Below are 25,707 nucleotides of genomic sequence, written 5' to 3'. Positions count from 1 at the left end.
GCGGGCTTCTGCCCAGCAGCCCTCCTTCCGGCGCCACTGAGTCTGGGGTGGGTCCATTGTGTGGGAGGGGGAGTGGGACCCTTGGACACGGTTGCCTCAGCAACCCATGTCACACTCTATCCTGATAGGTTGGAGGGTCTCCCGCCAAGATGACCACTCCACTGTGTGTGACAGCTAGGCTGTATGAATAGGGATCTTTTTGCATAAAAGCAGGGTCCTGAGGACTGGAAGAGCAAGACGTCGCCACTGGAACGATGAAGCCGAAGAGGAGAGAAGCCAAAGACATCTGCAACGACTGATCCACCGGTGAAGCCCTGCTGCAGCGTCTCACCACTTTTCTCCACACGACGAGAGAAGATCTTCGTCTGCAAAAGCCTTCTTCCCTTGAGCTGGTGGGGCCAACCAGTTTGCCAATCGCATTCCCGGACCGGCCTTGGTCGAATCTCCCGTACCCTGTACTCGGAGGCCGGATAGCCAGGCACCAGTCCACCCGGACCGCTATTTAAAGGAGCGTACCTTTTGTTCGTCGGGCAGCACCGCGGCTGGTTTCATCCCTGGGTAGTGCAGTAACTCGAACCTTCCACCACGACGAGAGCCTCTCTTCCGCTGCTGGATCCCCCAAACTGCAGGAACTATCGGGAACAACCGCCACCGCAGGAGCCACTTCTTCATTTTAAGGTAAATTCTTCCCCCAGGCCGCCCTTTCTTCGCGGTAGTGCTAAAGGTGTTTTAAATCCTTTACCAACCTGTTGGGTTGGCCGCCTCTCTCTCTTAACATTGTCTTTTCAACCTTTGCAACCACCTCTTCAAATATTGTTTACCAAAGACTTGACTGCAGCGACAAGAACATTTTGCTCCTGGGCCCTTGCCCTGTACCGCTAACTCTGGCACAGGCCTACTGACTCTTGTCACATTTGTTAGACCTGCCTTCTCGAGATTGATTCTCCATTCGAACTGTGTGGTGCTCCCCTTTCTTATTACCACTCTTTCTTCCCACTGCATAATCATTGGGAAATGCCATTTTGCTCAGTTTTCATTCTAAGTATTGCTTGCACTGATGCACTGTCGTGTTGAACTGGTTCACAACTGATTGGAGGTGTTGCTAGGGTGTATAAGATATATTTCTGAATAACTTGTGCTTTCCCTCCCTTGTTAGGAATTGTTAGAGGATCCCTTGTGGGTAGTTTTCACTGTGCCATTTTGCTCAGTTTTCACTCTGGTTCACTTGGTCTACAATTCATATAGGGAGTGTGTATATTTTTCCTTGACTTAATTTAACTTGCTTGATACTTGTGATACATGTACTTTCTTAGCAGTGTATAAAATAAATATAGATCTACTTTTAACTACAAAGCATTGGTCAGTGTTTTCTTGTGCCATAGTATTGTAGGCCTAATGTGTGTAAACCCTGACAACTGCTCATCTCCCTCTTGAGATAAGTCGGACTGCTCAGCCACAACTACCAACTAAATCTTTGTGATACAGACTGATACCAAAGGGCATTTATTGCTCTCACCTGTAGTCCTAATCTGGTGTAGTGCTCCCTAAAGGAACTGCACTGGATGCTGCCTAACACCAGAACCGCCTTAATGGGCCACGGTTCCCTAGAAGGGTAGGCCAGCGAAGCATGCAAGACAAATGGAACTGACACACAGGAGCCCTGGTTCATGTTACTCGGCATAGGGGCTCCCTCTATTGCCAGGCCCTGGCATTTCCCTGCTTCTTGGGTTTTTTAGGGCAAAGTCTAAAATGCTCCGAAGAGCCGCACTGGAAACACAAATTGCTTTTGTTACGATGTTCTCTTTCTTCAGAAGATAGAGGACCCCGAATAGCCCCTATCTGCATGGGTTCCCTATTGCCTGTGGGTGGGAGAGCCACAGCGGGCTGAGCAGGAAGCGGTCCTCTTTTTCTCCTTTCCTTTCCACCCTACGGGCATCCATTTGGAGAACCAAATCCAATAGTTCCGGAAACATGGCAGGGACCACGGGTACACTAGCCAAAACGTCCTGCAATCCATCAGAGAGGCCCTTGTAAAACAAGGCAGCCTTCTTATCTTCCGGCCAGCCTGTTTCGGCCACCAGTTGATTGAACTTGGCTAGAAATGCTAACAAGGATGTATCCCCTTGTTGTAAAGCAAGCAACTCCAGGTCCGTAGCCTGAGCCTTGTACCTAGTATCAAAGACACGTGACATGGCAGTGATTAATACATCACAGTCATAGAGTAAATGACTCCTTTGTTCCAGCAATGGGTTGACCCAGACAACAGCCGTACCACCCAGATACGACAGGACAAACGCTGCGATTCATTGTTCAAGGGAAGCATTACCAGTTCAAGGCTCTTCCCTTTGGACTGAAGTCAGCGCCCAGAGTCTTCACCAAGTGCCTGGCTCCGGTGGTGGGCTATCTACGACTGCAAGGGATCCACATGTACTCTTACCTGGATGACTGGCTCATCCGGGTCAGATCAAAGGACATTGCCGTCGACTACACCGCGAAAACCATCTGACTGCTTACGGATCTGGGATTCTCAGTGAATTATGCAAAGTCCTGCTTGACTCCATCGCAGGACGCTCTGTTCCTGGAATCCTGGCTTGGCACAGTGTCCTGCCTGGCGTCACCATCGGAGGAGAGGATATCGGCCATCTTGGGAAAAGTTCAACGGCTGTTAGCACTCAGGGTCGCTACGAAGAGGACCATCAAGTCTCTACTCAACATGATGTCGTCATGCATATACCTGATTCGGCTCTGCAGGTTGCGAATGCGCCATTTTAGGAATTCATCGATGCCCGTTGGGTCCAGATCTCCGGAGGCTTCCAGGACAGGATCACGCTAGATGAGGAGTTCCGTCGAGTGATAAGGTGGTGGGGAGTGCGCTCCAATATCTCCAGAGGCACAGATTTCCAGAGCCCCCAGTGTAAGAAGACGGTCACGACAGACGCTTCACTGGAAGCATGGGAAGCGCACACCAGACGTCTTCACGCCAGAGGCCTGTGACTGCCGGAGGAAAAGGTGGTACACATCATCGTTCTGGAATTAAGACAGTGTTTTGGGCCCTCAAGTCGTTTCTACATCCCTCAATGGCAAAGTGGTGAGGGTCTTCACAGACAATACCACCACAATGTTATACATCTGGAAAAAGGGGGGCACCAGATCCGCAGCGCTCTCCAAAGAGGCGCAGGACTTGTGGCACTGGGCTGTTGCCCAGGGGATGTTCCTCTTTCCGTTTCACCTGCCAGGAGTAAAGAACACCATCGCCGACTCTTTCAGCATGGAGCTGCGCTCTTGCCACGAGTGGGAGCTTCGGCAGGATCAAGTGGACAACCTTTTCCTCAAGTGGGGCAGTCCCCAGATGGACCTGTTTGAGACGGGGACGAATACCAAGTGCCAGAGGTTCGCCAGCAGATTCCCTCAGCCGGGGAGCATGGGGGACACATTCTCATTCCCTTGGGAAGGCCTGTTTCTGTATGCGTTCCTTCGTTGCCGTTACTTCGAGTCATCCGTGAACTCAGACGGTACCAGTGCAGGATGATCCTTGTCGCACCAGCGTGGCAAAGGCAGATCTGGTACCCAGAACTTCTCAGTATGTCAGTGTCCCCTTTAGTGAAGCTGCCAGTGGTTGCGGATCTTCTTGCCAGGGAAGGAGGCTCAATTCTGCACCACGACCTGGGGTCTCTGAACATGAAGGCTTGGCTCCTGCAGCATTAGAGTTCGGTTGCTACGATCTTCCGGTGGACTGCAGGGAAGTGTTCGCCAAAGCCAGGGCGTTGTCTACTTTGAAGTGCTACGGACACAAATGAAAGAACTTTGCCACTTGGTGTCGGTCGCAGAATATCAACCCTCTGAGGATCACGGCCCCTCAAGTACACCCATATTTACTGTCATTGGCTAAATCGGGACTGGCTCACGCCTCCATCATGGTACATCTGGCGGCTATCGCCCGCTACACCAGGTCTCCGGCACGGTCTTCACTGTGGGTCCCGCAACGGTCAGGGCGCAATCATCATCATCCCCAGCTGAATCTATCTCCAGCCACCACAATAGATCGTCCTGCAAGAGGAAGTCAGCTACCCTGGCGAAGCTGAGAGAGAATCCGGAGAAGGCCAGACAGGGTGCGGTGTCTGACCCACTCGCGACAGAGAAGGCCAAGGGTTCTGGCTAGGCCCCACGGCGAAGGCCAAGCAGGACAAGGTGTCCGACACGGCCAGGAAGGAAAAGGCCAAAGCAGACAACGGATCCAGCCTTTCTGTAAAGCCCCAGGTGCACTAGGTGAAACTGTCACCCTCCCTCGAGGTGGTGGTGGCGTCATTTCAAAGACCATAGGGTCGGACCCGCAGGGTTCCCCTGATGACAGTCAGGGTGTCTCTTCCTCCTAGGAGGGAGTCTTCAAGTAAGCCAGTTGAGAAAACCCATGAGAAGAGGATGCCGGACCTCAGTCCGAGACCGACCCCTCTGGACCAGATGAAAAGGGGGGGGGGCGCGTAAGGCCTCCAGGGCACGGACATTTCTTTGGCTGATGAGGATGAGATCATTTCCGTCCACATCATCCAAGAGGGTGATGACGACGGAGGAAACGCTGGGCACTCGCCCCAGTGGGGGGGTCGGACGACGACAGGGTTACCATCTATGCAGGCGACAATTAGGGGGCCCAGGACGACAAGGGCATGGAAACTAGCACCTCTACACCCCAGATACCGCCTGGATACCTTTCACTGGATATCCTCTTGACCCTCCAAACGCTGGTGTCTGAGATACAGAGGAGGATGTCGACGACCTCTCTGGCCGCTCCTCCCGCGGCGCCAGTAGCGGCCACCCCATTGGGACCAGGGGAGCTGCCAGCCAAGAAGAGAAGAGGCATCCTACGCCTCCATGCCACCCATCGCCCCCCCCCCCCTCTACACTGCCTCTCCCCCCAAGGGAGATTTAGTCGGACACAGCATCAACGGGCACGGATGATGATGACGATGAGGGTGGGATGGGGGATTTCCCGTCACTTCCGCCCAGAGCCTCTCCGCCGGTCGAGGTGGGATCTTTCATTGCGATCAATGCCTGGGCGTCAGAGCATTTCCAGCTCATGCCGGAGGAAAAGAAGGAAGCTTCTTATATCAGCACCGGGAGGTGAAGAGGAAGACCCTCCTGTCGGTCCGTCTCCTGGACGATGTTTGGGGCGAAGGGCTGGCTTTGCTGAAGAACCCCTCTACAGCCCCAGCAAAGATAGTCCGGCTGGAGAAGAAGTACAGGGTGCCAGACTCTGCACACAAGTGCTTGCAGTCTTAACCGTCGACTGACTCGGTGGCCACCAGGACGAAATTGTCGGGCTCGGCTGCCTCTTCTTCCTCCACCCCTCCGGATAACGAGGGGAAGAGGTTGGTTTCTATGGGTAGAAAGGTTAGCTACTCAGCGGCGACGACCGTCGAGGCTGCCAACGCCCTCGCGATCGTGGCCAGATACGACCGGGAGCTGTGGTTTAAGCTGGCTTTGCTGCTGGACTTCCTCCCTGATTACAAGCGGGTTGAGGCTCTGGAGATCCTTCAAGAAGGCGAGAAGGCGTCAAACCACACCATCACAGTGGCCCTGGACATCGCAGATACAGGTTTCCGCCAGATGGGAAATGGAGTTTGTCTTCGCCATCGTGGCTGGCTCAAGGCCACAAACTTTAGAAAGGAGGTCCAGACAAGGGTTTTGGACATTCCCTTTGGCGGGGACAACCTTTTTGAGAAGGTTGTCGACAAATCCCTCCATACCATCAAGGCAGACACGGAGACGGCACATGCCCTAGGCACCCTACAGCAATGACAACCGTCCTTTTGTTCCTCATGAGGGAAGTCTATCCGCTCTCGAAGGACTTCAGGGGGGGCTCATCCTCTTACTTCCAGCCCTCCAGTTCCTTGACCCAGGAAGCCAACAGGGGTCGTTCCAAGGTCTTCAGGGGCAGACGTCGGGGACCACAAGGCAGCCCGTCGACCCCCAAGCAAGATTGAACCCGCTGGGACTTCGGGCCCCCACCCGTGCACCCTGGTGGGAGGCCGGCTGGCGAACATCGTCGGCGTGTGGGAGACCATCTCCAGCGACAGATGGGTGCTAGATGCTCTCGCTCACAGACACACCTTAGAATTCCAACAGAAGTGTCAGCGAATACCGCCGGTGGCCCGGCAGGAAAACCACATCCCTCAGTTGCTGCTGGAGGTTCGGGCCATGTTACAAAAGGGGCGATAGAGCTGGTTCCACGGCGACTCCGGTTCTCCGGAGTAAACTCAAAGTACTTCCTCGTAAGAAAGAAGACCGGGGATGGGGGCCCTTTCTCGACCTACAACGGCTAAACAAATACATAAAGTCCCAGAAGTTCCAAGGCGCCCGTTGGGTCCAGGTGTCCGGAAGCTTCCCGGACAGGATCGCGCTCGACGAGGAGTTCTGACGAGCGATCAGATGGAGGGGCGTGCGTGCCAATATTGCCGGAGGCACAGATTTCCAAAGCCCCCCCGTACCAAGAGACCGCCACAGATGCATTTCTGGAAGAATGCAAAGCCCACACCGGACGTCTTCCCACCAGATGCCTGTGGCTGTTGGAATAAAAAAACACTGCACATAAACATACTGGAACTATGGGCGGTGTTTTGGGCCCTCAAGTCGTTTCAGCCCTCTCTCAAGGGTAAAGTGGTGAGGGTCTTCACGGACAATACCACCACAATGTTTTACATCCAGATCCCGGCGCTCTCCAGGGAGTCGCAGGACTTGGGCACTGGGCCGTCGTTGAGGGGATGTTCCTCTTTCCATTCCACCTGGCAGGCATAAAGAACAGTCACCGACTCTCTCAGCAGGGAGCTACGCTTCTGCCACGAGTGGGAGCTTCGGCACGACCAAGTGGACAACCTGTTCGACAAATGGGGCAATCCCCAGAACGATCTGTTTGCGACAGTGACAAACTTCAAGTGCCGCAGGATCGCCAGCAGGTTTCCCCAGCCGGGGAGCGTGGGGGGACACATTCTCATTTCCCCGAGACGGCCTGTTTCTGTATGCGTTCCCTCCATTGCTTCTTCGAGTCATCAATCAACTCAGACGGTGCTGTTGCAGGATGAGCCTTGTCGCACCAGCGTGGCCGAGGCAGATCTGGTACCTGGACCTTCTCAGCATGTCGGCGTCCCCTCCAGTCAAGCTGCCAGTTGTCGATCTTCTCGCCAGGGAAGGAGTCGCAATTCTGCGCCACGACCCAGGATTCATGAGCATGTGAATCCATGCCAGACCCCATGCTGGAGAAGGAACAGGTAACCTACCTGTAACTGTTGTTCTCCAGCATGGGTCTGGCATGGATTCACATGCGAACCCTCCCGTCTGCCCCTCTGCGGCTCTTCTCTTGGTCCTACTGCCACTTTACATGCTACCAAATCTGAAGATGGCTGCCAGAGGAGGGATTTAGGTAGAGGGCAGTCATTGGCTGGGGGCAGTATGACCCAAAGCTCAGTGACTGGCTTGTAGGAGAAAGACAGTTTGGAAACGAAACTGAAACTCTATTTTATTTTACCAAGAATTCCCAGCCTGACGACAGGGAATATTCACGAGCATGTGAATCCATGCCAGACCCATGCTGGAGAACAGTTAAAGGTAAGTAACTTGTTCCATACTGATTTTTTCATTTATTTAGGGATTGGACTTTCATACTGTTAGTTTGTCAGAAAAGTCTCCTTAGAACGTTAAGCTCTGCTGCTGTGTGATTAACCAATCTTTTTCCTTCCTAAAAAAAAAGTTGTGGTTTTGCTAACTAAATACAATTACTGTATATCTTTGTCTTAATGCAAGTGCGCGGTAGTACCAATAATATGGTAGAACTGTCACTAGTGTCAAACTACAACTGTACTGCGAGCAACTACCATTGAAGCATTGGACTTGGAAAATTATTATTAAGAATTCTTGTGTGTTGGTGAAGTGAACTAAATTTTCATCTACCTTCCTTGTGTAAATATAATAGATGTTTATTTTAATAAATCATTTTATTTGTGTTTCTTTGAACTATTGGACTTCCTGGTTACATTATTTACCTACAGCTTACATTTTCCTCCTATGATGAGCCTGACTGCTCTGCCACTATATCAAAGTTCCTTGAGTAGTACAGACTTATACAAAGAGTTGGGGACCTGTAGGCCAATGGATAGTTTTATGAAGTCTTACCTCAAGTGGACTCCCCCAATCTAGTTTTTTTCTCATTCTGGACAATCTACAACAATGTGTCTGTGATTTGGAGCTGTTGGCAGTTATTTCACACTGGCACCTCAAAGTTTTTCTGGCGAAATGTGCATATATGCTTGATTTTTACGAAAGCTTTATTGCTAGGATGACTTATGTTTAAAAATAAAAAAATAAAGGAATTGTGTACCAAACCCATCGTGCAAAAGGTATTTAGTGATTCAGTCATACAAGTCTCACAGACGTATATGACCGATATAAAACTCTTTGGTCATTCTTTTGGTACCAGAATTTGCCTTAATATGCATAACGGCCAGAACCTCATTGGTTTTATTGGTGCCACTCCTTGTTACCTTTCGAGTTTTTTGTAATTAGCACATACATACACTGTGTTAAGCAATCACTTTTATGTTCAAATGCTCAAGACATGCACATTTTAAATCATTGTAAAATAAATAGGGTTTTCCCCCAGAATAGTAAAGGTTAAAAATTATGCATCATTATACAATATTACATGCATACCTATGCTTAAGTCAAGTACAGAGATCCCAAAAGTAGGCACTGGAATGATGTTCTGAACGAAGGAAGCACTACTTTCCTCCCTGGCCCCATGTATTAGAGGTCTGTGGCTGCCCAAAAGGTGCAAATATGAGATTGTACAGAAGTTAAAATAGTGAAGAGTACATCTAAAAGCACAAGTTCATTAAGAAGCCTGTGAAATGATGCACAAAGCCATAGAAGGGTGGAGGAAAACAGCTGTGTGCCAAGGGTTTCACAGCTGTAAAGAAAAGGCTCTCGGAGGTCCTGTCAAGATATCCATTCAGTTTTTTTTTTACAGAAGCTGCCCAGTGCTAAGCAGGCAAATTACATCCCTGCTGGGTTTATTATGACATTCAGCTGCACACTCCATACTACCAGAAGAACTGCAAAGTATGCCATGCAACACAACACATACGTTACTTTTATAATTAACTTTACAGTAATTATATTTTATATACATGGTATGACTCTTACTGAAAAACAGTACCTTAAACAACAGCAGGAAATCTATATCTATAAATCACACATCTCACAATGTTCCTTTGCATTGTACAGTCTAACCAACTCTAAGGACTTAACAAAAAGTTGAAATTGCCACAAATGCAAGCTGGCAAGACCATGAGCCTAAACCACACCCACAAAGGTAATGTTGTGCTGAAAAGCCCGACCCATTACTCAGTTTCACTCTTGGGGTGTTGGGTGTTTTGGACAGTGGCAAAAACAGCATTGATGTAAACAGTATGTACCATTTCAATTTGTTTTGAAACCCGCCTTTACTTCACAGCTACGTGGAATGTTTTTGTTTTCCACCTATGAACATTCAGGTTTGCCCCTATACAAAACTCCACCATGAGAATGCTAAGCCAAAGGTTCCAAGAACCTTCAACTGTTTACTCCACTCAGGTGTTTAAGCCCAGGCATAGTTTACAAATGTCACTTGTGTTTTTGCCATCTTGTAATCGTCGTCCAGCACTAGGGATTGGGGATACATGGGCTGCAGCAGGTGTTAAATTGCTTTTTTTCCTTTATGCCCACTGCTAATACCAGAGCTATAACCATAAGGACGTTTAGTTCTTTTTAATAATTTTTTTTTAAAATATGCCTGAACCACTTGCATATATTTCATATGTGAATTCTGACATTTCGCAAGACCGCATGAAGAAATGTAGTTTTGCTTCCTGATACATTCTTATAATACACCAATCTAAGGGCTTCTCAAGGTGCGACAGCAGGCAAATCGTCAAAAACCAAATATTAGCATTGAAAACAAAATTCCTCTTTCCAAATACACACACACTTGTATCCAGTTGGCAGACAGCTTATGCTCTGATGTCTTCCTCTAAAAGATTGTTATCTGACCTAATTGAAAGTAGGCAGTTGGCGTCAACAGTGCTCCAGATAGTATTTTACTCCCTATTTTTGGAAGTTTGGAGTAAACTGATTTTTAGGGAGTAAAACCGTGTGCCCTGTTCCCAATGGGAGTATTTAATAAACTAGTAAAAATATATTCAACTGTTAAACAGAAATAATTTTGTGAGAAATACTACTTTGCACCTAGTTATTCATGCACATTAAAAGAATAGGACTGCCAGACTTATCCTTGGCCTCAAGCACATGGACTGTATCTCTCCCACCCTAAAATCTCTCAACTGGCTGGCTGTGACTGCACAGATCTAATGTTAGACCCTATGCATCATCCACAAGCCTTTCTGGGGCCTGGGACCATGCTACATCCAACTCGCTCTCCCTAAATACCTCCCTTCCCAGAGCCCTTCGGTCTTCTAGCTCTAACTCTCTGCAGGTCAGATGTTTCTCCAAGCAGAGAGTGGTGGGTAGATCTCTCTCTTTGGCAGGAGCCTCCCTCTGGAACTGCCTCCCGGCCCATCTCTGCCCATCTCTGCCATTAAGGAGCCGAATCTCCTTAAGTTTCGGAAGCTTCTCCTCCTCCTCCTCCCTCTCCCCTGCTAGCTTCCACCAGACCCTGTCTGGTTGCCTGTTCCCTCATGAGCCTTACTGTAGCCTGGCCCTCTTTCAGCCAGTCATCCCCCTCACCCATTTTACCAGCTCTTGCCCTCGGGCACCGTTCCCCGACTTGCGTAATGAGTCTGGTCCACCGCCTTCCTTCGCACTGGTTTACCCCCATCTTGGTTGTTGAGTACTTACTCTCCTGGGCCTCCCTTAGCACTTGCCCAGCCCCTGGCCCCTCCTCTCCCTGCACTTCTCCCCCTTCCCCTGCACTTCCTGTTACTGCACTTGCGTGATCCGAATGTGTCAAGGCCTAGTAGGACCATTGCTGTTATTTTCTCCCTGTCCCCCCCCCCCCTACCCCATCACCTTGTCTTGTGGCGCCTGAAAACACTTGATGTATAGGCGCCATTCAAATGGTCAATTATAAAAACAAAATGTAAAAGCTACATTTGACGTCTTCCATAATTCCAGTTGTTTCTTCCTGTGGTACTACATGAACTGCTCTTCCAATACATCCATGGATCTGGTTGGGTGAAAGCAGGGGCAGTCCACTTCCCATTTTTTTATTGGGAGTATTTCTACTCATTATTTTTATTTTTTGGGAGTATTTTCTTATTTTTATGGTGTAAAAGTGGCCAATGCACCCCTTATCTGTAGGGCTAGGTGTCAACAAGTACCTTGAGTGCATTGAACTGTGGAACACACTGCCTTCTCCTGATCCTGGGCAGTAGAGACAAGGAAACACTCAACTAACATATCATAGACGATGCCAGGCTTGAATTAGAGTGGAAGCAATAATGTTGTAATCCTTTCAGCCTTAAAAAAGCATTTGTTGTAATGAGACCAAAATGGTGGTGTAGTTTGGCCAAGGTGGACAGAGTCTGTTGAAGGGACAGATTCTGATGAAGGTGCAGAATCCTGCAGGGGTGGTGTGAGATTGGAGAGGGAAGTGGCACATACACTCAGATGGGCCTAGGGCAGCAGAAATCCTAAATACGCCATTGACTAAATAGCTTGTTTAAGCAAGACTACTTTTATGGTCTTCATGTAAAGTTCTGCTAAATGTGTTGCCCATCATAATTCTAAATTGAAATAGTGATTCTACACACTATACTCTGTAATTCTTAAGCTATTCTCTTAGGCTTTTTGTTATGCCTGTTTGATGTACATCAACCGTTTACATTTTAATCCTTTGCAGGGAAGATGTATGCTTGCCAATACTGCGATGCTGTCTTTGCTCAGTCAATTGAACTCACACGGCATGTAAGAACGCACACTGGTGACAAGCCATATGTCTGCAGGGAATGTGGAAAAGGGTTTAGCCAAGCAAATGGTCTTTCCGTACATCTGCGCACGTTCCACAGTAAGTAAGGGCGTGTTATCACAATATCGTAATTTCATGAAAGGAACCGTTGGGAAATATTTTCTTTTTGCCCCTTTTCCTCCTTTATCTACGCTACCCCCTAATTGTTAATGCTGTTCTGTACCTGTCCTGACATTTGGAGGCAAGTGAAGCCTTTTTCACTTTTCTTGCTTTGCTAATTGCATCTTTTTTGGGGGCACCTATGAGTCCCTATGGCTATCAGTGCGTGAGAACGCTGTAATGTGAAGGGTGCAGGGTAAAACAGAGAATTTCACAATGTAGAACAGCAAGGTGTTGTGGGAATAGTTTGTGTCACAAAAATGTCTTTTTCATACCTTTTTGTGGTTACTTGCAAGAGTTGTCCAACACTGGCTGGTGGCACCAGCTCTATTTCGTCCAGATTTCTTTTAATTCTCTCAGTTTACCGCTTAATGCCTTTTTAGATTACCATAAACTTTCAATTGACCATGCCACAAGATTTCTGCCTGTACTTTATCCATCTTCTAGCTGTATTTGCCATATATCGTAAGCCCTTCGTTGGGAAAAGCTGAATGTTAGGGAGAATTCAGAAATATGCTAATTCCCTTCTACTTTAGAGACCCCCAGCTCTTTTTGCTGGACTTTAGGACTTTTAATTTATCCTGGAGAGAGAGACCTTTTTCCTACTCTCTCATATATTTTTCATTGATTTGAACACTGTGTTTCTTTTGGTTTTGCAGTCCATAGGCATCAGCTTTTTACCTTGTGTCACACAGCACCTTCAGTTCAGTGACACAGGGAAGTCTTCCAGATTTCCCCAATGTTTAAATACCTTCTCTTGGTTAGAGCAGCGAAGTGAAATTGACTTTAGTTACATTTGTAACTTTGTAGACCCAGCACACACTATCTTACAGTAGGGTGCTGGAGGGGTTGTCCAGCATGGGGTTTGGCATGGATTCACATGCTCATGAATATTCCCCGTCGTCAGGCTGGGAATGCTTGGTAAAGAAAAAATCATTTTCAGTTTTGTTTCTGAACTGTCTTTCTACTAATAACCAATCACTGGTCTCTGGGTCATACTGTCCCCAGCCAATGACTGCCCTCTACCTAAGCCCCTCCTCTGGCAGCCATCTTCAGATTTTTACCGCATGTTCAAGTGTTGGGAGTCCTCGTGCTTAGCTCTCGAGCTTTTACTGCGTATTGTGTTTTTTCAAAGAGTTTACTCTTATTTTTTCGGTCAAATCGAGCCTCAAGCTCCACCGATTCATCTTCTGATTAATGGCGACCCTTTCGGAAATATCTATGCCCCTCAAGGGTGGAATTTCATCGAATTTCACTTCTTGGAGGATTCCGGAAGATCTTTGAGGCCTCCCCCACGTGGCCATGGCCCAGGACAAAGGAGAATCAACGCCTGTTGGATCCAAGCTGTTTAGGATCTGCCCAGGATGTGGACTACAGAACGTCTTCAAGGAGGATGAGCGCTCCCGGTGCCTCTACTGCCTGCACTCCAAGTCGCACGTGGAGGAGGACTGTGCGTTCTGCAAGAACATGTCCGTCCGGACCACGAAGGACCGTTGTACACGACTCGCTAACTGGCTGGAGGCGAAGAGCCCAGCAACAGGTGATAAGAAATCTGAGCGGTCTTGTAAAATCTTTGAGGGCGCTGCGGCGACGGGGGCCCAAGAAAAGGCAAAGCACTGCGAGTCCGTGGGCACCAGGAGCACAGTTGGTTCAGGCTCCTCGGCTGCCAGACCGGGCGCAACATCGCCGATGCCATCAACCACGAGCAAATGCTCTGGCTCGAAGAGGAAGCCTGACAACCCGGGTAAGCTTGGGGAGAAGCCCCGGTCGGCCCTGACAGAGAAAGCCAAGGGGGAACGAGGCAGTGATCCTCCTCCCACAGTGAAGGCCTCGGACGCGCCTAAAGTCGTGAAGGCCCAGATTCACCTGGCTAAGGCCTCGATTGAGGGAGTCGTGACAGCTCTGGCGAAGCCCTCAGAGGTGACCCCAGTGGAGACGACCTCCAGGCCTAGTGGGAATAGTCTTTCCAGCCTATCGAAAAGACCCTTATGAAACCCCGGGCCGAGAAGGAAGGGGGGGCACGATAGAACTAACGGACTCAGCTACTTCCTCCTCCGAGGACGAGCTGTCTGGTCTCAAGGCAGTCCTCGACAAGAGGTTCGTCGAGGTCAGGGCCTACGGGAAGGATCCCGACGAGGCGGACATGGAGAGCGAGGGTCGAGCCGATGAAGAACGGCAGATTGACGAGGAACTCAACACCACACCTCTGCCAACGCTCCCGTCGCAACCGATGCCACCGCTGATGGACAGGTCAGATGACATTTTGCTGGCACTGCACACCTTGTGCAGAGAGATCAGTACAATATTGCCCTTACCTCCGGCTGATGATCCAGTGGCACTTGGACCGTCCGGGAGCCCTCCAGCCAAGCGGAGGAGAGTCCATCCTCCCCCGCTCTTCCATCCTTCACCTCCATCCCTTCCGCGAGGGATGAGACGGAGACGACAGGGACGGACGACGGTGGCAACGACAGAACAGAACTCCCATCGCCCCCTCCCCGGGCTTCCCCTCCTGACGAAATGGGCTCCTTTCACGCCATGATCACCAGGGCATCAGAGCTTTTCCAGCTATTCCCTGAAGAACATATGGAGGGGTTCCTTTATCAAAGAGGAAGGCAGTCCTCTCAGTCCCGCTGTTGGATGACAATTGAGGCGAAGGGCTGTTCTTTCTGAAGAACCCATCCACGGCCCCTGCGAAGAGAGACCGGTACGAGAAGAAGTACCGGTTCCCAGACTCCGCGCCCATGTGCCTCAGGGCGCAGCCGTCCCCGGACTCCGTGGTCTCTGCGGCAGCTAAGAAGAAATCGGCAGGGGCTACGGCATCAACTGCCACTTCTCCGCCGGACGCCGAGGGGAAAAAGCTAGACGCCATGGGACGCCGGGTCATCTCATCGGCCTCGACGACCATTAAAGCGGCCAACACTCTCGCTATTGTGGGCCGCTACGATAGGGAGCTGTGGTTCAATATCGCCGCACTCCTGGACTTCCTTCCAGCCAAGAGGGCGCAAGCCCTTGAAATCCTGCAAGAGGGTGAGGTGGCGTTGGACCACGCCATCACGTTAGCCACGGACATCGCCGACACCGCTTTTTGCCAGATGTGCAATGGTGTTTGCCTTTGCCGGCGCGGTTGGCGTAGGGCCACCGACTTCCGTCAGGACGTACAGACCAGGGTACTGTAGTATCCGCATTACTGGAGAAACGGGTAAGATGCTGGAGGCTGATTTGTATAAAAGTAGATGAGCTTTATTATTAGTTCCAGGGTAAGCTTAGATGATTGGGACAGAAGCTAGGCAAGATACATCCAGTCAGTAAGCTCTCCCATCCTGAAGATTCAAACTGTAGGATTCAGAACCTTGATGACGCATAAGATTCTAGATTACCTAATGACATTCCACTACCTGCACAGTGTGCCTCCAGTGCAGACAACCAATATAGATATTACAGGTACTGGACATGCCCTTCTACGGGTACAACCTGTTCGGCAAGGCAGTGGACGAGTCACTGCAGGCCATCAAGGCAAACACGAGACAGCCCGTGCCTTGGGCATGCTACATCAGTGACGGCTGTCCTTTCAGACCTTCAGAGGCAAGTCTCAAGGTGCCTCCAAAGGATTTGGCGGCAGCTCTTTGTCGTACCGTCAGGCAACCCGCTCTTCATCGCAGGAAGCCTACAGAGGCCGCAAACAAGGCCGGTGGACATCATCGCCAAGGGGCCCAAGGTGGCAAGGCGTCGGCGAAGCAGGACTGAACCGGCCTTTACATAAGGCCCCCCACCCGAGCACCCCGGTGGGAGGGCGGCTGGCGAAATTCGTCAGCGTGTGGGAATCCATCTCCTCCGACCATTGGGTGCTGGATGCCCTGGCCCCGGGCACACTCTGGTGTTCCAAAGGAAGTGCCCTAACTTTCCACTGGTGGCCAGGAAAGAAAACCACATCCCACAACTACTTCTAGAGGTACGGGCGATGCTGGCAAAAGGGCGCGATAGAACTCGTCCTGAAGAGACTCTGGGGCTCCGAGCATACTCGTGGTACTTTCCCGGAGCTGGCAGCCTATCCTGGACCTCCGCCGTCTCAACAAATACATAAAATCCCCCAAATTCCGGAAGGTCACCCTTCAGCACGTGCTGGGACAGCTGGAAGAAGGGGACTGCCTGTCGTCGCTGGACCTGGAGGATGCTTACTTCCACATCCCCATACACAAAGGACATCGAAGGTTTCTACGCTTCATGGTCCAGGGGCGGCACTATCAGTTCAAGGCACTGCCCTTCGGTTTGAAGTCAGCGCTAAGGGTCTTCACCAAGTGCCTGGCACCGGTGGCTGCGACTGCAGGGGATCCACGTCTTCCCCTATCTGGATGATTGGCTCATCCGAGCAAAGTCAAGGGAAGTCGCTTTCAACCACACAGCGAGGACCGTCCGCCTGCTCACGGAACTGGGGTTCTCGATAAACTTTGCGAAGTCCTGCTTGGTGCCATCGCAGGACACCCTGTTCCTGGGAACCAGGCTCAACACGGTGGCGTGGCTGGCTTCACCGTCGGAGGAGAGGATCAAGGCCATCCTGGGCGAGGTACAACGGCTGTTGGCCATGGAAATAGCCAGGGTGAGGTCCATCAAGTCCCTGCTCGGCATGATGTCGTCATGCATCTACCTCGTGCGACAGTGCAGGTTGCGGATGCGGCCGCTGCAGTAGTTCCTAGACGCCTGGTGGATACAAGTGGCAGGAAGCTTCGGAGACCAGCTCTCCCTCAACGGGACTGTCCATCAAGCGATCCAGTGGTGGGGCACCCGCGCGCATCTCGCGGTGGGAATGGCCATCCAGACCCCAGCGCATCAGGTGATGGTGGTGACGGACGCCTCCCTGGAGGGATGGGGTGCGCACACCAGAGATCTCCATGCAAGAGGCATTTGGCTCCCGGATGAGAGGTCACTGCACATCAACGTCCCGGAGCTCCGAGCCATGTTTTGGGCCCTCGGGTCCTTCCATCCCACAGGGGGAAAGTGGTAAGGGTCTTCACCGACAACACCACCACGATGTTCTACATCCGGAAGCAGGGGGGCACCAGATCCCCAGCGCTCTCCAAGGAAGCACAGGATCTGTGGCACTGGGCTGTCGCCCAGGGAATGTTCCTGGTACCCTTTCACCTGGCAGGAGTGAAGAACACTGTCGCCGACTCCCTCAGCAGGGAACTGCGCTCTTGCCACGAATGGGAGCTTCGGCAAGATCAAGTAGATCTCCTATTCCGACAATGGGGCAATCCCCAGATCGATCTGTTGCGCGATGGCGACGAACACCAAGTGCCGGAGGTTCGCCAGCAGGTTTCCCCAGCTGCGGAGCATGGGGGATGTATTCTCCTTCCCCTGGGACGGCCTGTTCTTCTATGGGTTCCCGCCGTTGCTCCTGCGACTCATCAGTCAACTCAGATGATCCTCGTCGCACCGGCGTGGCCGAGGCAAATATGGTTCCCGGACCTTCTTGACATGTCAGCGTCCCCTCCAGTCAAGCTACCGACGGAAGCAGATCTTCTTCCCAGGGAAGGAGGCGCAATCCTGCATCACGACCCAGGATCTCTGAACCTGCAGGCCTGGCTCCTGCAGCACTAGAGTTCGGAGGCTACGACATCCCGGCGGACTGCAAGGAGGTACTTGCCAAGGCCAGGGCTTCCGCAACTCTTAAGTGCTATGGACATAAATGGAAGAGGATTTGTCTGTTGCCGTGCACAGAAGAGCAACCCCATATGGATTACGGCCCCTCAAGTGCTGCCACACTTGCTGTCGCTGGCCAAGGGGGGGGGGGGGGTGGCTCAAGCCTCCATCAAAATTCATCTGGCAGCGATCTCCCGCTACACCAGAACTCCGGGGCGGTCGTCGCTGTGGTCCCACCGCCTGGTTAAGGAGTACATAAAGGATTCTTCCGCTCGTTCCCGCCAGTGAAGGCTCCGGCACGGCATGGGAGCTCAGTGTGGTGCTGACCAGGCTCATGGGCCTGCCATTCGAGCCTTTGCATTTGGCGCCACTGAAATTCCTATCATGGAAGACAGCATTTCTTGTGGCCATCACCTCCGCACGATGAGTGGGAGAGATCCAGGTCCTCTTTTGTAAGCTGCCGTACTTGACATTCCACCAAACTAGGGTAGTGCTGAGGACGCACCCCTCCTTCATGCCCAAGGTGCCGTCCGACTTCCATCTCAACGAGCCTTTGGTGTTGCCTGTGTTCTTCCCGTCGCCTTCGTCGCCGGCTGAGAGGACTTTGCACTCGCTGGATGTGGCTGGAGCGCTGATGGATGTGGCTGGAGCACTGAAGTTCTTCGTGGACCGCACAAAGAGTTTTCGGAAGACATAACAGCTGTTTGGGAACTTTGGCCCTGTGAACCAAGGGAAGGCCCTCCCCAAGGCTTCCATTTCCAGATGGTTCTCTTGCTGCATCATGCACTGTCACCGGTTGGCAAACCGACCGTTGCCCAGCCGTTCGAGAGCCCATTTGACCAGAGCGACCGCTGCTACTACGTCGTCCTTGTCTGGTGTGCCCCTGCTGGACATCTGCAGGGCAGCTACGTGGAGGTCGACGCACACCTTCACAAAATTCTACTGTGTCGACCGGGATTCCAATGAGGAGGAGTCCTGAGTCAGCCAAGCAGTGCTGCTCAACCTGTTCGCTTGAAGGTGAGCCTGGTGAGGAGGTAAGAGATACTTAATGTTGAGCCTTGCCACCTCCCGTGGTTGTGCATATTTGTACTGCTATGTATTCTTGTATTCATGAGCATGTGAATCCATGCCAGACTCCATGCTGGAGAGGGAACAAGTTACTTACCTGTAACTATTGTTCTCCAGCATGGGTCTGGCATGGATTCACATGCGAACCCTCCTTCCAACCCCTCTGCGGCTCTTCTCTTGGTCCTACTGCCACTTTACGCGCTACCAAATCTGAAAATGGCTGCCAGAGGAGGGGCTTAGGTAGAGGTCAGTCATTGGCTGGGGGCAGTATGACCCAGAGACTAGTGATTGGTTATTAGTAGAAAGACCGTTCAGAAACGAAACTGAAACTGATTTTTTTTCTTTACCGAGGATTCCCAGCCTGACCACGGGGAATAGTCATGAGCATGTGAATCCATGCCAGACCCATGCTGGAGAACAACAGTTACAGGTAAGTAACTTGTTTGTTACTTAGCATCCCCTTTGTCTAGTTTCTCATGTAACATTTTTATGTTACTCTTTTCTACAATTAATGGCTGGTGGCAGTGGTTTACTTTTTCCCCCACCATTGTGTGTTTCTACCGCGGGCTGCAATTACAGCTGCAGTAAAGCACCCATGGGTGCCATTTTGTCAAAATGGCCACAGTCTTCTTTTTGCGCCATTTCTTGTTGGAAAGGTCCTTCTTGAGATTTACTGTGTGTGCCAACCAGGTTTGGTCCCTTTGTTCATTTTGTCTTTGGCAGGGTTAACTGCTGAAGCCCACCTCTGGCTCCAGCGTGTCTGGCTGTGCTGGAAGCGAGGGAGGTGCCCGAAACTCCCTGTGCTTCATCTCCTAGGTCACGGGAATGCACCCAAAGGTGATTGGCTGGCTTGCTGTCCTTGGAGGACAACCACCCTGCTGTGTGAGTGACAACTAGGCTGCGAATTAATGGGAGAAACTTGCATAAAAGGCGAGGTCTTTTGCTTGGAAGGCAGAGTCGACCACTGGACAAAGGAATCCAAACAAGAACTTGGAAGAGACGCCTGCTGAAACTCCCGACCATTAGTTTGCCCGGTGAAGCCCTGCTGCAGTGCCGAAGCTCCGAATTCACCTCGACTAGAGAAGCCCTGCAAAGGATGATGTCTCCCCTTGGGTTGGGGGGACAAATCGACCCCAAGACGAACTCATCTGCAAATCCTCTCAGAGCTAGCTGTACCTCCATTGCTGCTGCCGGAACCGATTGCCAGGGAGAGGAACACCAGAATCAAGTGTGTCGTCTTTAAGTCGAACCCGAGCTCCAGGAAGATCCTCGGGACTCCCATGAAGCAGGATTGACCAAGCGTGACTCAAGAGTGCTGGACCCCAGATCCGATGAAAGCCCACCAGGTATCCGAGAACGCAGTGGTGCTATTCGCGACAAGCTGAAACCGCGAAGTGCTGCTGATCTTAAGTCCCCACACATCCTGCCTCTTGTCCCCATGACTGAGGTCCAGGAACAGCAGGATCTGCCATACTACAACTGGAACAGAAGCCAGCTGGAACCAATTTCTTCAGACCTAAGGTACTGTAAACTAAGGGGTACTTAACTCTTGTTGTGTAGTCTTGCTAGCGCTCAATTGAGACTTGCAGAGTTGCTTGCAGCTTTGTCCCTCACAAGCCTCCCAGCTTGTGGACAAACAGTGATTTCATTTTCTACAAAGATTTCTCAAACATTGTGCAAGACTTTTTACTTACCTTCAAGAAGCTCTTCAGCTCACCTAGAGTTTTGCTCAATTGACATTTGCTGTCCTGGCTCCCTGAAATACTCTTCTAACCTCTGACTTTGTGCTTTAACTATCCCTCCAAAAAATCACACATTATATAACTTGTGTAGCTGGGAAAGGGTTAATTTACTTTGCATTGGGGGGTTCAAAACTATTTCCCTGCTTAAGAATATTTGTTAACCATTGCTTTATTCCCTAAACCTTTTCCTTTTGACACCGAACTCAGTATTGCTCTAAATGTGCCAATGATCTATTAATGTCCACAGTGTCATAGTTAAGTCACCTCTGGGTGTAGTAAGTGTCTGTGTGCCATCCCAAATGGGCATTGACTGATTTATTGAAACTGAGTGTGTATTTCTGAAGTATATTTTAAAGTGTTACATATTTGCTCCCTTCTAAAGAAGGCTTATTCAACTGACTGTTAAATTAATAAATAATTGTTTAATCAAGAAACCTTGAGTGCAAGTGTTTATTTGGATACTTGTCACAGTGAAACTCTGTTACAACCCTACAGCTCACATTGACCCCTCTTGAGATAACCCTGGCTGCTCAGTCGCTCTACCAACTTGTGTAGTATATGCTTATACCAATGGTTGGGCTTACTATTGTCAAGCGGACAAGGCTAGTGCAGTCTCCCACAGGGTACTGCATACAATCTTGCCTAACACTGAACTTTTCACTGGCAAAGTCTGTGTGGGTTTGTCACCACCAGACGTGCAGGCTGAGACTGTCTGGTCGAAGTACAGATCCATGCCAAAGTGTCTGTTGCTGGGCACAGCTGGTTGCCAGAGGCTGCCCAGGATTGTACAGCCCCTACCAGTTTGAATGGTGTAGATCTTTCAAATTGGTTGGCCATGGGGCGACTCAGCTCGAATCCTGGATAAAAGGGGGACTTAGTTAGGGGTCTTAGCCACAAAGACGATCTGAAGAATGGCTGCAAAGAGAAGCATCCTGCTTGAATACCCTAAATTTGTTGTTGCAGCCAACCAGCATTGTCTTCACTGTCCTGACAAAGCCCTGCTCCTTTGCTGATCTCCAGAAGGCCTTCATCTGTGCTTGGGCCCAGGTACCTGCGAGAATAACTAGTCTGGATCCCTGCTTGCGCACCCTGCCCTCAGAAACTTTCAGAAGTGGCCTGGGACCATCCTCTGGGCTGACCAGGACTGTTCCAGGATAGCTTTGTGGGCTATCTCATTGCATTGGTTACAGTCCCAAGTTCGGACTTGGGACTACACAGATCCTTGACATGTAGAACAAGCAGCTTCTACCTGCAGCTCTTCAGCACGGAGGACCAGCTTCTTTCTCTCCCTAACAAGGGTCGAACTATTTCTTTGAAGTAATTTCCTGGGCGTCCTCTGTGGCAGACAATGTGGTGGTCCTTTCTTCATGCCGCAGTCGTCCAGTGCAAGAAACGTTCTTGTCTGCGCGCAAAACCGCAGACTAGCCGGACCTAAATCCGGATGTCAAAAGTGACCTCTGCACCCGTGACCCCTGGACCTTCTTCCACCAAACCAAGACACAGAGCATTGTGGACCGTCAATTTCAAGTAAATCGTACATGGAGTAAGTAAACCTAACTGTTTTTACCCTCCTACCTCTACAGGGTTTAATGGGCATTAAGTAATTCCTTGCCCTAATTTTCTTTTGCCTAGCAGTGATCGGTTGAGTTCTGGTCAATGTTCCCCTTCTGTGCTTCCTCTTAGATGTTGGAGTGGGAGAGGGATTCCCAAGAACATTACTTTCATTGTTCTTCAAAGTTGAGACACTTGCAACTTCTTTAAAGAATCATAGCCTTCCCAAAGTTCTGTTTTGGGACCTGTGACTGTAAGGGCACTAGGCCACATCTTTTCTAGAGAGGAAGGACTTTATTATAAGGTTTAGTGCAGTATTTTTATAAGGCTGTCTATGGTGTTTCTAACTCCTTCCTTTCTTTCCTATTAAGTGATGAATCGAATGCAGTTATCACAGATTTCTCAGCAATGACCTCCTCCCATGTGAGCAGAGGACGGCCGCCACTACCAGATCCTGACCGCGGGTATCGGCTTTGATGGAGTATCACATGGGAGGAGATGACTACTGGGGAGATGTCATGACTTCATTGGACAGGATGGGGTATCTCTCCCTTTCCCATGAGGAAGACCCTCTAATACCCAAGACCTTAATGGCCTATTGTCAGCTGCTTGTTCGTCCTTTTAGAAGAACTAGAGAAACCTCTTCATATTTTTCTGGTCAAACGCCCACCTATGACCGTCCTACACAAAACCTTTTGATTTTGAGGTACCTTTATGTAAAATGACTGAAAATAACTATTTAAACATAATGCGTCTAATGACACCTATAGAATTCAACTACCAGAATCACCTAAGTATGAGGTGAGGAGGATGAAGGAGTTTGTACAAGGCAGCAAGAGTTCAAAGCACAACGTGTAGTCTAGTTGTTTTTCCAAATCACCTGTGTACGGGACATTTCCAAATGGCCAGGGCACTTCTGGGGGTGCATTGCAGGAGAAGATTTTGGCTCCTATGCAGAGGCTCACGAACACTGGAATCACATACTGGTGTGGCCGAGCATAGAGGGCTGCCAAGTCAGAAGTTGAGACACTGCGAGAGACAGCAGTACCGTGGAGACGCTGGGAGCTGTAAGGGAGGCCCTGGCTGTTCGGCAGGTCGATGAGGCAGCGTTCTCCATTTCAGGACAAGGGAAACAGGTGTGTGACCGCAGAGCCGCGAAGGAAGCCAGAAGGACATCTGCACACTCCAGTGTGGAAAGCGGCTGAAAGCCTCACGAGACAGGAGCATGAACTGGACCACAGACGTTGAAGAAAACTGGTGAGTCTACCCAAAGCCTCTGGGGACACCGGGGTGTTCCGCCAACTGCACCAACGGCAATTTGAATGTGATAGCATTGTTAAAACTACAAGAAGATTGTTTGAATACAGAAAAGGCAAAGTACCAACCCCAATGAGCTATGGATGCATGAAATGGACGTGTGGGGCAAAACTGGAACAAACGTTACTGCAAACATATATACCAAGCCAAGAGCAATGCATACAGTATTGGCGATACAGAGAAACTGTGAAACACGAGTCCTGACAAGGGAAAGCAACCAGGCAATTGAATCACATAAGAAGTCCTGGCAGGGGAGTATACCAGGCACTTTGTAAAGCTTCCAGAAATGGCAAAGAAAGTCTGTTTTCTTAACCAAGGAGAAATGTGTGTTAAAGAAAGACTGTTGCAGAAATGTTTTCCTAAACAGCAACCTTGTGAATCAGGGAGAGAAACAAAGGAACTGTTGGTAAAACGGACAATTGCCATCCTACTTAGAAATCAAGGGGAAGGCGGTCCACCCTCTGGATCCTGGGCCGGGGCTACAGGGTCATCCCCAAAGATATCATGGTGTTCCTGTGGTTCCTCTAAAGAGGAAAACTGGGCACCGGGGGTGGGAAGTTTCTGAGATTTCGAGATGATGGGGCATGAGTCCACTTCCCTTTGTCTCTTCAAGGCACTGTCATACTAGTCTGAAAGTTGATGAACTCAGCCATCTTAGCCATACACTCTTCAAACCTCACCTCTGCCTGGTCCATTCTGAGGAAGCTGAAGGGTCTGGGAGGCAAGGGCTGCCTAAAAGGGGGTGAACCCTTATCTAATGCCTTAGAAAGAGGCTTGGGGTGCCTCAGAATAGTCCCCTCAGGGAGAAGGGGTCTCTCTGATGTGCTCGGCCACCGAAACGGTAACCGAAAGCTTCTCGTGAAGCTTTGTTAGCCCTATTGATGCCGTAAACGGTTTTGTCACACCTGTAGGTGCTGCCACTGTTGGCGCCCCCCCCCCCCCCCCCAAGTCCTTCGGCGTTGGAGCGCCTTTGGATGGCAGGTCGATGGAAGTGGGAGTTTTAAGAGAACTGCCTATTCCAGAGGAAGTTTTATGCCCATTCGTATGCCGCGGGTGCAGTGGAGAGCACCGAACCGTGGGCTTTGAGGTCTTCTTCGATGACCCCGTCGAAGAGGCCTTATGAGTTGTGTTCTTAAGTATACGTGGCGCGTGGGTGCCATTGTCGCCGGGCTGTGACCTCACATAACAGTGCCAACGGTCTATCTGGGCCTGGGACGGGCACATGGGAGCGTGTAGGCTCTGCGGAAAGGTCGATGGCTTCCAAATCGGAGCTATGGCTGCCGACTGATTCCTTGCCCGAAGCACCGGCAGGGGAAAGGTTTTCGCCCTACATAGCATAGGCCGCTTAGTCTGCCTGTCTTTCAGCGTCTTAGGCCAAAAGAGTTTACAGGCCTTACATGAGCACTCATCGTGGTCACGAGGAAGACACTTGTTGCATTGGCGATGGGTGTCTTTACAGGGAAATTTGCCGTTACAAGAAGGGCAGAACTTAAAAGGAGTGTCATGATGCCTACCCCCGAGGACACTGACCAAGTCCAGCAACCCCGGAAGCAGGCATCAAGTTATACTAGGCAAACCCAACAACCCCTGCTAGGGGCTATTTGGGTGCAGGTATTGCAAAAACTGAGCTAAGATTTAGAGAAAATTCTGGTGGCCCACCTAGTGAAAAGATATTAAATCATTTGTGATGTCTTGTGGCAAACAAAAGTCAAAAGAAAAAAACAGCTCGACTCTTACAACCTTTAGACATTCCGCCTACACCATGGCACACCTTACCATTAGACTTTATTACTGATCTACCCCCATGCAATGGATTTAACACCATTCTAGTCATTGTGGATCTTTTTTCCAAGATGGCCCACTTTATTCCTTTAAAGGGATTACCTTCAGCTTCAATCCTGGCCAAAGAGTTCCTCAAACATTGTTCGCATACACGGATTTCCATCCGTATTGGTCTCTGACCGGGGCAGTCAATTCATTTCACATTTTTGGAAAAAATGTCAATAGGCGCAAATCGATGTGAGGTTATCGACCAGTCACCACCCCCAAACCGATGGTCAAACGGAAAGGACCAACCAGACTTTCGAACAATACCTGCGTTGTATGTTACATCAGACTGAGAGTAATTGGAAAGACATTCTTTGGATCGCCGAATATGCATACAATAATTCAGTACATTCTGGAACTGGACAAAGCCCCTTTTATACCTTATATGGGCACCATCCTCGCACCTCAGACCTTCACTCACCCCAACACTTAGAAATGCCTGCAGTGGACCATATGCAC

The 25,707-nt window shown here is 50.2% G+C and overlaps 1 protein-coding gene across 2 annotated transcripts in view; it reads left to right on the top strand.

Annotated features, from left to right (window-relative positions):
• The window catches only part of ZBTB40 (zinc finger and BTB domain containing 40), a 948,694-nt gene that overhangs the window by 579,366 nt on the left and 343,621 nt on the right, over window positions 1-25,707 (top strand). For both annotated transcript variants that reach the window (XM_069610881.1, XM_069610880.1), the window contains exon 11: window positions 11,882-12,046. In XM_069610881.1, the coding sequence (XP_069466982.1) occupies window positions 11,882-12,046 (165 nt within the window). The remainder of the gene's footprint in view (window positions 1-11,881; window positions 12,047-25,707) is intronic.

The sequence above is a fragment of the Ambystoma mexicanum genome, chromosome 8, assembly GCF_040938575.1.
Source record: "Ambystoma mexicanum isolate Mex_15411 chromosome 8, UKY_AmexF1_1, whole genome shotgun sequence".
NCBI classification, from domain to species: domain Eukaryota; kingdom Metazoa; phylum Chordata; class Amphibia; order Caudata; family Ambystomatidae; genus Ambystoma; species Ambystoma mexicanum.
Note: the sequence above shows the minus strand (reverse complement) of the source record. Positions and strands in the feature narration are given on the sequence as shown.